Source organism: Staurois parvus, unplaced genomic scaffold, assembly GCF_062004578.1.
Source record: "Staurois parvus isolate SC_StPar_1 unplaced genomic scaffold, SC_StPar_1.0 ptg000604l, whole genome shotgun sequence".
Lineage (NCBI taxonomy): Eukaryota > Metazoa > Chordata > Amphibia > Anura > Ranidae > Staurois > Staurois parvus.
The window spans coordinates 7,844,608-7,860,937 of record NW_028318400.1 but is presented as its reverse complement, the minus strand read 5'-3'; the positions used below and the strand labels follow the sequence as shown (position 1 = coordinate 7,860,937).

General features: G+C 41.0%; 1 protein-coding gene across 1 annotated transcript in view; it reads right to left on the bottom strand.

Moving 5' to 3' along the window:
• The window catches only part of PCDH15 (protocadherin related 15), a gene marked incomplete at its 3' end in the record, with an annotated part of 1,039,494 nt that overhangs the window by 386,196 nt on the left and 636,968 nt on the right, over positions 1–16,330 (bottom strand). Inside the window, exon 10 of the mRNA XM_089692803.1 lies at positions 8,150–8,258. Within this exon, the coding sequence (XP_089548929.1) occupies positions 8,150–8,258 (109 nt within the window). The remainder of the gene's footprint in view (positions 1–8,149; positions 8,259–16,330) is intronic.

Below are 16,330 nucleotides of genomic sequence, written 5' to 3'. Positions count from 1 at the left end.
TCTTACGTGGTAAACTCAGGAAAAGTTCCTTTATGGGTCTCATCTTAAATCTCAGACAGTCCAACTGTAACCATTACATGGTGTAAGGGTATACATGGTGTATCTGCTGATAATAATTTATCCAGGGGTAAAAAGAAAGCAAGAATCTGTGTATAACTCATAAGTCCACAATGGGCAGTACATATTTGTTATACCAACTGATGGCAATTCCTTCCTAGGGTGAGAAACCACGAACCTAATGTAAGTACAGTCCATAGGTTCACTCCATTTAAATTTAAAAAATTTATTTTATTATTTACTTTATCTAAATGTATTTGTTGATACTGTCTGGGGTCTCTACTCTGCCCTCCAAAGCAGCTGACCAAACTCACATTGGTTTGATGGACTGCTTTACTAGTTGGTAGCCATCAGTAAACATAGGGCCAAAACCAGAAGTGACAAAGGCCTTGTTGCTTTTAGTTCCATACACCAGATGATCAGAGAATGGAGAATCCTCCTTCATCTCTATGGTCAGCCTGCACGAGTACCCACAGCTGTCCCAGACTTATATATATATATATATATATATATATATATATACACATACAGTATATTGGTCAGGAAGTGGCTAAAGACAGCAACCTGATGCTTAAAATTATTTCTCCCATAGAGCTAACAAATTTGCACTGCAATTTTTTTTTTCGGCAGTGAATCACAGCAATTCATTTTTTCATTTTGAATGCTAAGGTTCAGAAACGGATTTCACAACTGTATGTTCCCATGCTTATTTGTACCATATAAACAATAGATTGGATAAACTTCTATCCTATTTACCCTACCAAGGTCATCCATAATTTACATCTGTAACTTAAATACATCTTGTGTTATTAACAGATTGTTTGAATGTTGAATAAGACATTATTCCCATCAATCACTGTCTTTTTTACTTTAATGATCAAAATGTTTATTAAATTATACTATACAGTTTTCTGAGAAAATAGATCAAATGCTCTGCAAGTGGGAAGAACAATTAAATTATAAAACATTCATTAAGTTATAAACCTTTGAACAGACTATTTTCTGTGATTAATGTACACAAAAAAGTGTCAGCTCGGCTATGTAATAGTACCTATCAAGAGTAACAAAAGAACATTTATACCGTAAATATATTCAGAGATAAAATTTTGACCTATTAAAAATATCAGACTAAAACAAAAGTTTATATCTTGTCTTAACAATTTAAACAAATGATTTTTATTCTTTATACTTCTAGACATGTTTTTTCTATTTTTTTTGACAACACAAAGTAAATAAGGGTCAGGGGTGCAATATAGATAATGGTGTGTCACAGAACACTCTTCCAAGTTTAGCTGTTATGGGATCATAGAGATGCCACATTCTTCTATTTAGGTTGGAGTGGACTCATAGAAGAATGCACTCATTGACTGCAGCATCTCTTGATATAGCTACTGTTCATAAGTGTATGCATGCACAGTTTGTTAAATAACATTTTTATTAAATTGATTATCTGCCAAATATGGTATGCTTTGTAAAGGCCACTCAGGTCATAACACAGACACACAATTTGTGCAAATCTGCTGCTACCTTGCAGTACAATGGTCTCCTGGCGTGGAGCCCTGAGCCTTAGTTAGCTCACATACCAAAGAACCTCAGCACAGCTGATTAATAATGAGATCTGGCTGCCAGGTAGCCAGAGCTACACTGGAAATCAGGCCAGTGTGCACAAACAGTACTGAGATAATGTGACTGTGACAGGGATGCTGTGAGTACTGAGGTATTGTGACTGTGACTAGGATGCTGTGAGTACTGAGGTATTGTGACTATGGCTGGGGTGCTGTAAGTACTGAGGTATTGGGATTGGAGCACTGTGAGTACTAAGGACACAAAAGGGCTATGCAGTCAATGAGTAGGAGGAGAGGACACAGAGGGTCGAGCAATCAGTGAGCAACAGTATGCAGAGAGGAAGCCAAGGCCATGTGGCCATGTGATCAACAAGAGGGAGTAGGAGAAGAGCACACCAAAGGCTGTGCAACCAGGGAACAGGAGTAGAGTATGTCGGGGGCCTTGTGATCAGCTAGCAGGAGTAGGAGGAAAGAAAACCAGAAGCCATGTGATCAGTGAGTGGGAGAAGGGGAAGAGGACAGAAAGGACTGTGTGATCAGTGAGTGGGAGGAGAAAATGTGGGGGATGTGTGATCAGCAAATGAGAACAGGAGGATAAGCATGCCAGAGGTTAGATCAGTGAGTGGGAGGAGAGGACACCAGAGACTCTGTGATTAGTGAGGAGGAAGAGAGGACACTGGGGGCCATGTGATCAGTAAGCAGGAGGAGAGGGCACTGAAGGCTGTGCACCTAGTGAGTAGAAGGAGAGGACACCAGGGGCCTTGTGAGCAAAAGCAAGAAGAGAGGATGCAGTGTGCTATGTGATCTGTGAGCAGAAGATCCCTAACAGGAAAAAAAACTGTTGCTCAGAATAGAATAAGGTTAAGAAAGAAAAATAAGAATGAATTATATGAATTATAAGTTCTTTTTCTGGATTATCCCCATTAGGTAAGTGGTTACCAACAGGAATGGTGATGCGACTCGGCGCACATCTTTCGCCATGTATAGGTTCTTTGAGCAACCGTTCAAAGGTGAATACCACTACACAAAATGTTTCCTTGGAAACAGATATTCTGAATCTAAGGAAGCAGCTAGAAACACTGTGAAGTATCATCAACCTGAAAAGGAGCTTGGGCCATACCCATCAGGTGCTGGCAGGAGCTAGTATAGAGTAGGGTGGAATTATGGAGGTGCAGACACTAGAGGAGGGTAGATGGGTGACAGATGGTGTATAAGGAAGAGAGTTAAGGAGGCCAGTCCTGAGCTGATACATACCAATAAATATGTTGCTTGATGTTGGGGAAGTCAGTGAAGGTGTAGCGTTACTGAAACAGAGTGACTCCGCTAACTGCTAGAGGAACAACTCCTCAAGTGAGAAGGAGGTGAGGTTACAGAAAAGGCTAAACAGATTCTGGTGGTAGGGGACTCAGTTATTGGAAGGACAGATAGGACGATGTGTCACAAAGACTGATCATCGAACAGTGTGTTCGGCGTTCAAGTTCAGCACATAGCAGACAGATTGTACGGATGGGGCTGGAGAGGACCCAGCTGTCATGCTATATATTGGCACCAATCACAAAATCAGGGAAAAATGGAGCATCCTAAAATTTATTTCAGGGGCTAGGTGTTATATTAAAAAAAGAAACCCTAAAGCAGTATTCTCATAAAAACTGCCTATACCACAAACTACACCAGAGAGGCAGCAGGACCTTAGGGAACCTAACAAATGGCTGAGGAACTGGTACAGGGTTTTGGGTTCATGAAGAACTGAGCTGAGTTTTTGGTCAGTTACTGGCTCTATAGCAGGGATGGACTGCTCCTAAATTGGGAGGGGGCAGTTCTGCTTGGTGAGAAAATAGCCAAAAGGTTGGAGGAACCTTTAACCTAGGTGGTGGGAGAAGGGATCAGAGAAAGCTATAGATGACAGTGAGCAATGGTCAGAGGGGGATACTGTGGTCAGTATTGGTAGTGTAACTAGAGAACCTAGTTACACTACCCATTTCAGTCTTTGCACATGACACCAAGCTGTGCAGTGGAATGACGTCATCACAGGATGTCTTCAACTCACAAGCCAACCTCAATGCACTGTTTAATTGGGCAACTATGTGGCAAATGAGATTTAATGTTGATAAATGTAAGGTTATGCACCTGGGGGTTAAGAATATGCATGCATCATACATACTAGGGGGGTACAACTGGAGGAATCAATGGTGGAAAAGGATCTGGGGGTTCTGGTAGATCACAAGCTTAATAATGGCATGCAATGCCAAGCTGCGGCTTCTAAAGTGAGCAAAATCCTCTTATATTAAAAAAGGTATAGACTCCAGAGAGAGAGAGATATCATATTACCCCGGTACAAATTATTAGTAAGACCTCATCTGGAATATGCAGTTCAGTTTTGGGCACCAATTCACAAAAAGAACATTGGGGAACTTGAGAAAGTACAGAGAAGGGCAGCTAAACTGGTAAGAGGCATGGAGGAGCTCAGCTATGAGGAAAGATTAGAGGAACTAAATGTATTCTCTCTTGAGAAGAGGAGATTAAGGGGGGATATGATCACCATGTAGAAATACATCAGTGGTTCATATAGTGAACTCGGTGTAGAGCTATTCACCCTGAGGTCAACACAGAGGACAAGGGGGCACTCTTTATGTCTGGAGGAAAAGAAATATAATCTCCAAACACGGAAAGGTTTCTTCACAGTGAGAGCTGTGAAAATGTGGAAAAGACACCCTTAAGAGTTGGTTCTGGTCAGCTCAGTGGATTGCTTCAAAAAAGGCCTGGATTCTTTCTTAGATACACAGAATATGACTGGATACTAACATTTATAGGTAAAGTTGATCCAGGGAATATCTGATTGCCTTTCAGGGGATCAGGAAGGAATTTTTTATCCAGCAGGTGCAAATTGGATCATGCTTTGCTGGAGGGGGGGGGGGGTTGCCTTCCTCTGGATCAACTGTGGGTGTAGGATTATAACTATTTTTTTTTTCTATGGTGGAACTGGATGGACTTTTGTCTTTTTTTCAGCCAGACTAACTATGTAACTTAAGGCCAATGCGTGCAGGCTGGCAGAAACATATTGCAGCCTCAGAACAAACAAGGAGAAAATAATATGCTCTGGTACAAAATTGTAAGGTTCACAAATGCTAGAAGTTTGGCTAAAAAAATGGAAGAACTGAAACTGTGGACACATGAGCATGAAAAGCGCAATCAGCGACTTATGGCGGTGATCAGCAATTTATGACAGTGATCAGCGACTTAGGGCGGGACTGCAGGATGGCGGCGGACAGTTTGACACTGGGGGGGAACTGACTTGGGGTCACTGATATCCCCAGTGACACCAATACAGTGATCAGTGCAAAAAAAAAAAAAAAACACTGACACTGTACTAATGGCACTGGGGAGGAAGGGATTAACTTTTATTAGGTAATGAAAGGGTTAACTGTGTGAGGGGAGTGTTTTACTAGGGGGTGTGTACTTCACAGGAACATGCTGATCCTGAGAGATAAAGTCTTCTCTCAGGTTCAGCATGCTCTGAACTGACAGATAGCATGGCTGCATTGTTTACATTGCAGCTCTGCTATCTGTCAGTGATTACTTGTAATTGCCGGCACCCGGCGGGAAATGACCTGCCAGGAGCCGGTCCCTTATCCGAGCATGCAGCCATACCAGACCCTTATCCGAGCATGCAGCCCAGCAGGTCAGGAAAGGAGGGGACGAGCGAGCACCTCCCTCCTAATCCATACCAGGCGACATGCCCTCAACATGGGGGGGTGCTTTGGGACAAGCTCTGTAACAGGACAAATTCTGTTCAACTTCTTCATAAATTATATAAAGGTTGGAATAAATAGATTAGCCTCAGTGATTGCAGAAGATCAAAAGCTAAGCAGGGTAATACCTTCACAATAAGATATAGCAACTTTACAGGAAAACGTAAAAATATATGAATTGCTGACTACATTGCAAATGAGGTTTAAAATTGATAAAATGTACAGTAATTCACTTGAGGGCTAAAAATATGAATGCAAGTGCTTGCTTGGAGGAACACCTCTGGAGAAATAGAGGATGGAAAAGGAATTGGGTGTACTAGTGGATCAGAGGCTCAGGAATAGAATGCAATGCCAAGTTGCAGCAAGTTAGCAGACTATTGGCATGCCTTAAAAAAGGGTATTTACTCAACAGATAAAACTATAATTCCTCCACTTTACAAAACTGATTTGGCCACATTTTGGGTATGCCATCCAGTTCTGGTCACCAGTGCACAGAAAGGATGCTTCAAAGGATTCCTTCCTGATCCCCCGAGAGGCAATCAGATATTCCCTGGATCAACTTTACCTATAAATGTTAGTATCCAGTAATATTCTGTGTATCTAAGAAAGAATCCAGGCCTTTTTTTAAGCAATCCACTGAATCCACCCCCCACAGAAAGGATGTGTTGGAGCTGGAGAGAGTCCAAAGAAGAGCAACACAGCTAATAAAGGGGTTGAAGGACCTCAGTTACGAGAAATGACTGCAAACATTATACTTATTCTCCCTAAAGAAGAGACACTTAAGTGGAGATATGATCACAATATACAAATATCTATTATGGTGATTCTAATATAGTGAGTAGATTATTCAGTTTCAGATCTCTTAGGAAGACCCGTGGCCACTCAATGAAGGTAGCCTTAGTGGTGATGGTTTGGGCCTAGCAAGAAGAATGGGGAATGGGCCTAGCAAGAAGAATGCAAGATTGGAAACACAAAGCTGCAGAATCTGCTTTAAACATATTAAGAGGAAATGCCACTCTAAATTTGCCTATAACAGAACCCATTACACAAAATGTATCTAAGGACTTGGCTAATCAGGCCTAAGAAAATCCAATTGGCTCACCTCAGGAGCGTGCTATATATTGTGCTGTATCACCCACAGTTTCTATCTTAGTTTCCACTAAGGAACCAATAACCAGTCCCACTGGAGTTGTGAGCCCCCTTCTAGCATCTCAGACTGGAATTCAGTACTCTATACACAGCTTTGTTTTTTTGCCATGGCAACCAGACTATCAGAGAGCAGCAAAGCATTTCTGTTTTTGTAATTTACTGTCAAGATCACTGTTTTTTTCTGACTTCGACAGGGCAGAGTCTGCAGGGGGAATAGGCACAGTTAAGCAGTTTTCTTCCATGACAATCTCATGGAACACTGACTCATCTGTTATCAGATACTCAGCAGGCAGTTGTCCTGACATTTATTAAAGACATTCAGGTCTTTGTCATTACCTTTGTTCTGTGAGAACCCTACTAGCATGACTTTCCAGTCTCCACATTCAATCGTTAACATTTCTCCCTGCTCTTCAGGGACTTTATTGGGTTTATTACAAGAGACTCCAGTGTTTTCACTCACACTTGTGCACTCTGGCATATTCCCCAGTACTTCTTTGCTTTACGATACTGACTTTTTAACCTTTTACATGGTTATGGATAGGGTTTCTGCTATTTTCACATTATTTCTCAGCCCTTCCATCTTGAGAGGGCCATCTGTTGCTGCAGCAAGAGTATCCTTTACTATAAGCTGGTACATGGAGTGGCCTCTGACTTTTGTGTTTTCAAACCAGACTAGCAGTCTTCTGTTCTTCATACACAAACTTACCTAGAATCCACTCAGCAGTGGACTGCAAGACCTCTTTCACCAATCTTAGTAAAGTTTGTGCCCAACTGCCCCAATGTGTGCATCTGTGTTCCGTTATTGCTAGTTTCATTACCAGACCATCCATCAGGAGGAAACACAGGAGAAAATAGTGTCTGTACATTTAACAAATTACACATTTCTACCATTATGTCTGTCATAAAGGGTACCTGAAATCTACAATTAAGCTCCACTTTGAGACCCTCATGTGTCTGAGCATGTGGAGAGACTAGTGAAAAAGTTGTAATGCTGGAAACAGTACACATGAGGGTGATTTACTAAATATGGTGCACACAGAATATGGTAAAACTGTGCATAGTAACCAATCAACTTCTAGGTTTTATTGTCAAAGCTTAATTGAACAAGCTGAAGTTAAAAGCTGATTGATTACTATGTACAGCTGCACCCGATTCTGTGTGCACCTGTTTTAGTAAATCTCCCCCATAGTTACTTTAGCCACCACTGGACAGTTAAGCGGGCCACAGATGCCCAAACCATGTATGGGCAGGCTGAATGTACCAAAGTTGACTGATCAACTTTAGTATAACCAACCTGTCGGATTTTAAATGCGATTATTGCTAGTGGCTATTATAGCCACAGCAGTAATCACTGTGTTCTCTGGGAACACAAAGTTCTGCGGGATGGATTCCCCCATCAACACTGATTGTGTTAATGGTGGAATCTAGCTCCATCTATGGCAAGCTTTAGACTGGACATCTCTACTGTGCATAGGCACATATTATGCTTTCTGCTATGTAGCCCAAAACAATAGAAATAGCAATGTTGATACTAAAACTGCACTTACCCTCTAAAGGCTGGAGTCGACTAGAAACTGATCATAAAACCTGTATTATTGAACAAGAACTAATTGAGTTTATATTACTCACCAACAAGGATTGAGAAAAGGATGCCAGGTTGGTCAGAGATTGGTTGAATATCCCTATCTTGGTCTTCAGCTTTTATAGGTGGGGTGACATTGACAGGATTTACTTTTGCCTGAAAGACAGAAAAAAAATCAATGTTTAAAAAAATACTTTTGATCTACAGAGCATAGTCTGTTCTGCTTGCTTCTTAGAAAAAAAGTTTAACAATTTTAATTTTCTATGCTATGTCAGTTTTATGATATAACATTTTCACCCCAGTGAATAATTATATATTTCATTTGATTTAACATAATAATATTATTATTATTAGTATTATTATTATATTATTTACCAACATAAACATTTTGAATGTATGAGTGCCAATGAGTGTTTATACTGTATCCTGCCATTCATTCTATTTTTTTGTATTTGTTTCAGAAATGTTGTCCTGAAGGCCACTGTTCACAAGGTTCACTGAAGCCTAGGCACGAGGGGATTTCAAAAGATTACTCTAAACACAAGTTAATAAAAAAAGCATACCATTCCAATTGTTACATCCCTAAGGCCCCATTATACAGGTTAGTCAGTAATCCAACACATGCACTAGCAGTCATGTCATGGGATCCATATGTTAAATTGTTAACCCCTTCACTGCCAGGCCCTGCTCTCCACTGTTAAACTCACATGGCCAGAACATTTTTGCAATTTTCCTTTGTTTTTTAAAAGTTTTCCCTTACAGCTTTCAAAATTTATAAAAGACCCCTCAAACCACACATTGTCTGAAAGCACATGACTAGTAGAATAAAAAAAAGGTGCTACTGATTTCTAAGGCCCCATGATATTTGCTCAATTATTTATCAAAACAATATTTTTGTCAAAAATTACACTAAAATCATTATTAGCAGATAAAAACACAGCACATTTTACATAATTCCAGCTACATTTCTACTAAATATACACACTTCACCTATATTGAGGTAATAAATAACAAATATTTGTAAATTTTACACACACTCACTCCCTCGGTGGTTTTACCAGGCTGCTCATTCTTTCCTGCAAGGCAGTCCTTTTCAGGACTTTGCTTTGGTTCCAGCAATCCGCCGATCCACTAATTCGATAGTGCACACAGTGGCTAAAGCTCTTGCACTTTTTGCTACACTCCTGACTTTGCATCCTGCTCTTTAAGGCACCCATTCTCTCTGCACCTTCAGTGGCTGCCTCTCCATCCAGCTGCAGTGGATCAAACCATCCATCGGCCTTTGGTTATGGACTTCTGCCATAATGACATGCTTGCAAACACTTCACCCTTGTGAGTGCAATATTATATGATTTTAATGATCTTTTTAATAAATCAACATACTACACTATATTGGTTCCTTGGGTGATACTCTCCCTCTCCCCTATAAATTGCGCCTTTTTGTAAAGATGTGAAAATAGAATGTACACAAAACTGTAAATTACCAAATTTCTCTAAAAATCAGGTGGTTTTCATTTTTCCCCCAACAGCTTTCAGAGATTGTAAAAGAACCCACAAACCATATATTTTTTTGAAAGCACATGACCAGTAGAATAAAAAGTAGGTGTTTTAAGGCCCCACAATTATTGCGCAAATATTTAGCAAAACAATTTTTCTGCTACAAATAAATTAAAATCATTACTAGCAGATACAAACACAGCAAATGTTACACAATTACAGCTAAATTGCTACTAAGTATAAAATCTTAACTTGTATTGAGTTAATAAAGAACAAATATTTGCACATTTTAAATAGCACCTTTTCGTGAAATGGTAAAAATTTAACATAAGCAAAACTGTAAATAATCAAATGTCTCTAAAAATCTGGAAGTTTTTATTTATCATCCTTGTACAAGACCCCCTAAACCATATATTTTCTAAAAGCACGTGACCAGTAGAATAAAAAAGAAGGTGCTACTGATTTTTAAGGCCCTGTGATATTTGTGCAAATGTTTTAAAATCTCTATTTTCACTAAAAAACACTAAAATCATTATTTGCACACATAAACACAACATAACTTACAGCATTGCTGCTAAATGCCTAATAAGGTCTTGTTCACATGGGGTATACTAAAACCTATTCCCATGGAGAACTGTGTTTACCTGCATGGGGATGCACAGGTGTTCAGTGCATCCCTGTGCAGACAATCCTATTCATGTCCACTGGGATGCAGCAGCTGCAAGGACAGATCTGACATCAGTGTGTGTGAAGGTGCAGGGCCCCAAACACAGACAGTGTGAGTTCAGGAACATGCATCCACATGGATGTCAAGTTGGGAGCAGTGGCTGTGTATATGCAGCTGTTGTGTTCCAACTGACATGAAAGGGACTGCCTACACAGGCATAGTGATGCCATGGTACACATTCAAGTAAATAGGGAGACACTGCAAAGCCCCACAACTGCAAGTGGTTGCAGTGTATTTGTTGGCAAAAATGGGGTTAAAACAGGTGGTGAGAAAGCAACTAATTGCTTCTTCACAGCCTGTTAGCAGCCTCTGGAGCTCAATCCGAATGTGGATCAGGCTTCAGTGGCAAGGGAGATTTAGGTGCATGTCTAAATCTACCCTTAATTGGATTTAAATGTTTTACTATTTTTTTACAATGTTATTTATTTTTAATTTTTTTTTTTAATATATTTTTACATATTTTTTGGCGGGTGGGAGATTTGGAGAGACGTTAGGGATCTTGTCAGGGTCCTGTCCATGGCAGAAGTTCTGGCATTTCTGCCAGTACTCTGCATGGCCACAGAAGCACACATCAGCCTCAGTTTGGTGCCAGACAGCCTTTATAAGGAGGCGCATCAATTCCTCAAGTTGCTGGATGATCTCTAGCTCCCCATGCCTTGTTCCTGTTTTCTGTGACCTGTTACTTCCTGATACCGACTACTCTACTTAACCCCTTATCTGACCTCAGCTTGGCTAAAGGATACTCTCTCTCGCTCCTCTGTGTATGATCTCGGCTTGGCTAAAGGTTACTCTCTCTCTTGCTCCTCTGTGTAAGACCTAGGCTATCCCATCGGACTATGTCTGATCTGATTCCCACCTGGTACCTGACCTTGGCTGGAACCAGCTATCCAGTAAATCTCTAAATCCCAAAAGGGCTTGCATACCTCGCACAGGCGCCACCTGTTTGCAGACCTATCTCCGTACATCAGCTGTGCTTCTGGGTGGACCACCAGCCAGCACTCCTACAGGCAACCTGTGCCACTTTGGGCCTGACTCCCGCTGTCCCACTCTCAGCGGAGTCTGGAATTTAGCCGCAAGGGAAGCCCTCTCTATTGGCCTCTGTACATGACAGATCTAAACAGACCAAAAAATTTATTTTTTTTGAGACAAATAAAGGGACTGAAGTCAGTCCCTTTCTCTGCAACTTGAGCTGCACTGTAATAAATGAGATAGGAGGAGGCTGTACTGAGACTCCTATTCATTCACAAACTGACATATAGTAGACATAGTTTACTATGTTTCAGTGCTGAATGAACAGAGTGATGGCTACCAATTGCTTTGCTCATTTAAGAAGGTAAAGGGGCTCCAGGCCCCTGCTTTCTATCCTGGTCGTAATCTGTCACTGACAGATCTCCTGCATTTTGGGCAGCAGCTGCAACCGGCGGGATAGAAGGGAGGAAAGCTGGCTAGCAGTGCTGCCTGGGGGTGGGGTATGGGGATCGGTGAGGTGGGGGAGAGCACTGAAGGGGGTATCCCAGCAGGGGGCATTTTTTGAACTGTTTGTGCACTGAAAATGCCGGCAGGAGAGGCAGAGGGGGGAAGCCGAAAATTGCATTGGATCCACGGAGATCTGTGTTGGCGGGGGCTGATGTTGGGGGGTGAGGATTGATGGTGGAAGCAGGGAACAGTGGGAGGGGAGCAGCAGGCATTTACACAGTGAAGGGGGATGGAAGCAGTGGCAAGAAAACAACAGGTAGAGAGGTGGTGGCAGTAGCAGCAGGGGGGTTATTTTAGGTGAAGAGCTCTGATCAGTGACTTGTTAGCTGCTAATCAGAGCTATCATTTTGTTCAGCAGCATCTGCTGAACATTTCTGCTATAAGCACATGGTCATTGAAGTGACCTAGAACTTATAGCAGAGGATGTAGGTCCATACGACTTAGGGCTCGTTCACACTTAACTGTTTTTCCAACTCTTGCCAAACGCCCCAATAGCATTTTACAAGCGTTGGTCCGGTGTTTGCGGAACGTTTTTAACGCTCCGCAAATGCTGCATGCGCGGTTCAGCGACAGTTGCTAGGCATTTGCCGAGCATTAAAAATGCCCCACAAACGCCTATAATGAAGTTTGAATGGTGTTAACGCTCCGCAAACGCCCCGCAACCGTGTCGCAACCGCACTGCAAACGCCGGCCGGGGGTTTGCGGAGTGGCACCATAGACTTGAATAGGAGGCTTCAACTCCTCCTTACTCGACCAGAGGCATCCGTTTTGCTGTGACGTGACGCAACGAGACGCTAACACTCCCGTTTGAACAGCACTATGTGCTGCAATGTGCAGAATTTTCCCAGGCATTTGGGAAATGGTAAAAACACTTCCCAAACGCCTGTCTGCCGCTTGCTAACAAGGCTAGTGTGAACGTAGCCTTATAGATCTGGCCTGCTGGAAGCAGTGCTATAGGTCCGTATGGATCTGGCCTGCTGGAAGCAGTACTGTAGGTCCATACAGCATACAGACCTGGAAGTTAAAGGGTTAATGGAGAGTCACAGTATCCACTTTCATTTTAAAACATCAACCTTATTATAGCAATACAAACAATAGTTATTTTTGACAATTCAACATAAACTTACAAAAAACATCCTTTAATGTTATGAGCAATGCCTATCTGCTATCCAACTTTTTCTGAATTCCCTGCATGCTTTGCAGCTTCTCCTCTGCTCATTCCTTTGGTTTACTTTCCACTTCTACGGACTACATATCCCTTGTACCTTGCTGCCTGAAAGCAATAATTTCTGTACTTACTGTAGCTCCTGGAACTCGTCAAATTAAAAAAAATATATATTTTTTATATTTGGAGTGTAAGGAGTCTAATCTATCTTACTTATTACTTGTGATATTTGTTTGGTAAATATTCCCCGTGCACGACTTATTCAAAGCAAGCCAGGCAGTAGTAGTAACATAGAAGAAACATGGAATTAGTGATGTCCTAAATGAACTCTACTGTACACTAGTAAAAACAATCAACAGTAAAAGATAAAGAAACCTGGATATTTATACTGAAAACATAGTGAGAAAAGCATTAGTAGAAGTAGCTTTAAAATAGGGAGAACAATTTGAAGCATAAGGTAAGATATAGTAGGCATGCAGACTGCTTCTACAAACATTTGTGAAAGAATGGGTTGCTCTCATGAGCTCAGTGAATTCAAGCGTGGTACCCTGGTAGGCTGCAACCTCTGCAATAAATCCACCCATGAAATTTCCTTCCTACTAAATCTTTCACGGTCAACTGTTAGTGGTATTATAAAAAAGTGGAAGAAACTGGGAACAACAACAACTCAGCCACGAAGTGGTAGGCCACATAAAATGTCAGAGTAGGGTCAGTGCATGCTGAAGCATACAGTGTGCAGAAGCCACCAACTGCCTGCAGAGTCAATAGCTAAAGACCCAAACATCATGTGGCCTTCAGATTAGCACAACAACAGTGCATAGAGAGCTTCATGGAATGGGTTTCCAAGGCTGAGCAGTTGCATTCAAGCCTTACATCACCAAGTGCAATGCAAAGCGTCAGATACAGTGGTGTAAAGCACACCACCACTGGACTCTAGGGCAATGGAGATGTGTTCTCTTGAGTGATGAATCATGCTTCTCTGTCTGGAAATCCCATATATGGGTCTGGGTTTGGTGATTGCCAGGAGAACGGTACTAGCCTGACTGCATTGTGCCAAGTGTAAAGTTTGGTGGAGGGGGGATTATGGTGTGGGGTTGTTTTTCAAGGGTTGGGCTTGGCCCCTTAGTTCCAGTGAAGGGAACTGTTTAGGCATCAGCATACCAAGACATTTTGGACAATTTCATGCTACCAACTTTGTGGGAACAGTTTGGGGATGGCCCCTTCCTGTTCCAACATGACTGCACACCAGTGCACAAAGCAAGGTCCATAAAGACATGGATGAGTGAGTTTGGGGTGGAGGAATTTGACTGGCCTGCACAGAGTCCTGACCTCAACCCAATAGAACACCTTTGGGATGAATAAGAGTGGAGATTGTGAGCCAAGCCTTCTCGTCTGACATCAGTGCCTGACCTCACAAATGCACTTTTAGAAGAATGGTCAAACATTTCCATAGACACACTCCTAAACCTTGTGCACAGCCTTCCCAGAAGAATTGAAGCTGTTATATCTGCAAAGAGTGGGCCAGCTCAATATTGAACCCTACAGACTAAGACTGGGATGCCATTAAAGTTCATGTGCATGTAACGGCAGACATCCCAATACTTTTGGCAATATAGTGTATATTAAGATCTCTGGGGACCTCTAGAGCCTCTTTACTGCTTTCATTTGGACAGCTTAATTGCAATTTTGTGTGCTCAATCAAAATACTTTAGAATTAATTGTCTTAAAGGGGGGGGGGGGGGTCATATATTTCTATTCAAGCCATTAAAAAAAAAATAATAATAATTTTTTATATAATGCTAATATGCATTGGTATTGCTAATATGCATTTTACAATGATATGATCAAAACACATGTAAACAACAAACACTGCTGTGAAAACTAAGTTAACTGTCTGCAGCAAATAATTTCAAATCTCTTCCAAAGTTAAAATTTGTCTTCCATGGATTAGTATAAAGGTTTCAAGCAGTAGCCTCTTCCCTTATTATTTCTATTAAATGCTGCTTAACTTGTGTCACTGCCAAATGCATTAAACAAAAGATTGTAAAACAAAATGTTTAGTTTGCCAATAATGTGAATGCATTAATAGTTACCTACCAACAAGCAGACTGTTTGAGTTCTTTTACAGAAATAGTGTTTAACAAACTAATTAATCAATGATTAGTGGACTAAAAAAGAAAAGAAAATATCGTCCAGAATATGTTGGCTGCTGAAGATGGTGTAGTAAAGCATTCAGATTCAGATTTAGAATACTTTATTAATTCCAAAGGGAAATTATTAGGATACAGTTACATTCAACAAAGATCACAATAACAAAGGGAAAGAAGACACAATAACACAATAAAATAAAAGCATTTCTTGCATAAAGCTCTAATTATCATAAGACCCGTGTACATAGCACTTTCCAAATATCTATTGTTGTGGTTGACCTTCCTTCAAAGAAACCTATAACTTAAGAGCTTGCACAGGGCTTCCCTCTTCAGTCCTACGGGCTGAACGGGGTGGAAGGGATGCAAAGGGAAGGCAATCATTATCAGCTGATGTGGACTTGCACAGTCAAAGCACAGGTTCACTTTAAGACACAATGTAAAAGTACTTACAGTTTGTTAGGGTATAGGAGAGCACAACAAAAGCTAGGCACATTTACAATTGATTAGGGTACAAGGGAAAGACACAAAGTGAAAGAGCTTGGAGTTTCTTTTTTTTTCCATAAAACATTTTTATTTGGTTTTGCAAATATAGTTACAACAAAAAAAACAACAAAAATAGGACAGTGAAAAGCTACACAATATCACAGTATAGGTGTTGCGGTAAAGTTTAAAAAAGAGAAAAAAGGAAATATTGAATAATTCCTACCAGTCCTGCTAATTCCACAAAATAATCATTTTAGAGTATTCAAAAAAAGGTTAAACATAATAATATCTTAGGTTACAGTTCTGAACCAAGCTTTATCAAATTTAGTAATTCTATCGTTTAGATAAACTAAAGATTTCTCATAGATGAAGTGGGTCTGGACTAGCTTAATGACTTCTTTTATAGAATGGGCTAAGTCTTTTTTTCCAGTGTCTAGTAATAGTAAGTCTTGATGCTAGAAGAATATGTATCACTAAGAGTCGATAATGGATTGGATATGTATTTTTAAAATTTATATTGAAAATGGCTAGGGTAGGATTTGGTTGTTTTAATATCCCAGTAATGGGGCGAATGCGCGGCCGGCTCGGGATGGACGCGCTATAACTACAGCTCCGTCCACCCGCCAGCATAGAAGCGGCACACTACGGCCCCAGGGAAAACAAAGCACACAAATCAGTTCCCGGAAGGTGCCCGCAGCCCACTAGACATGCCCCGCAGGAAAAAAAGCCC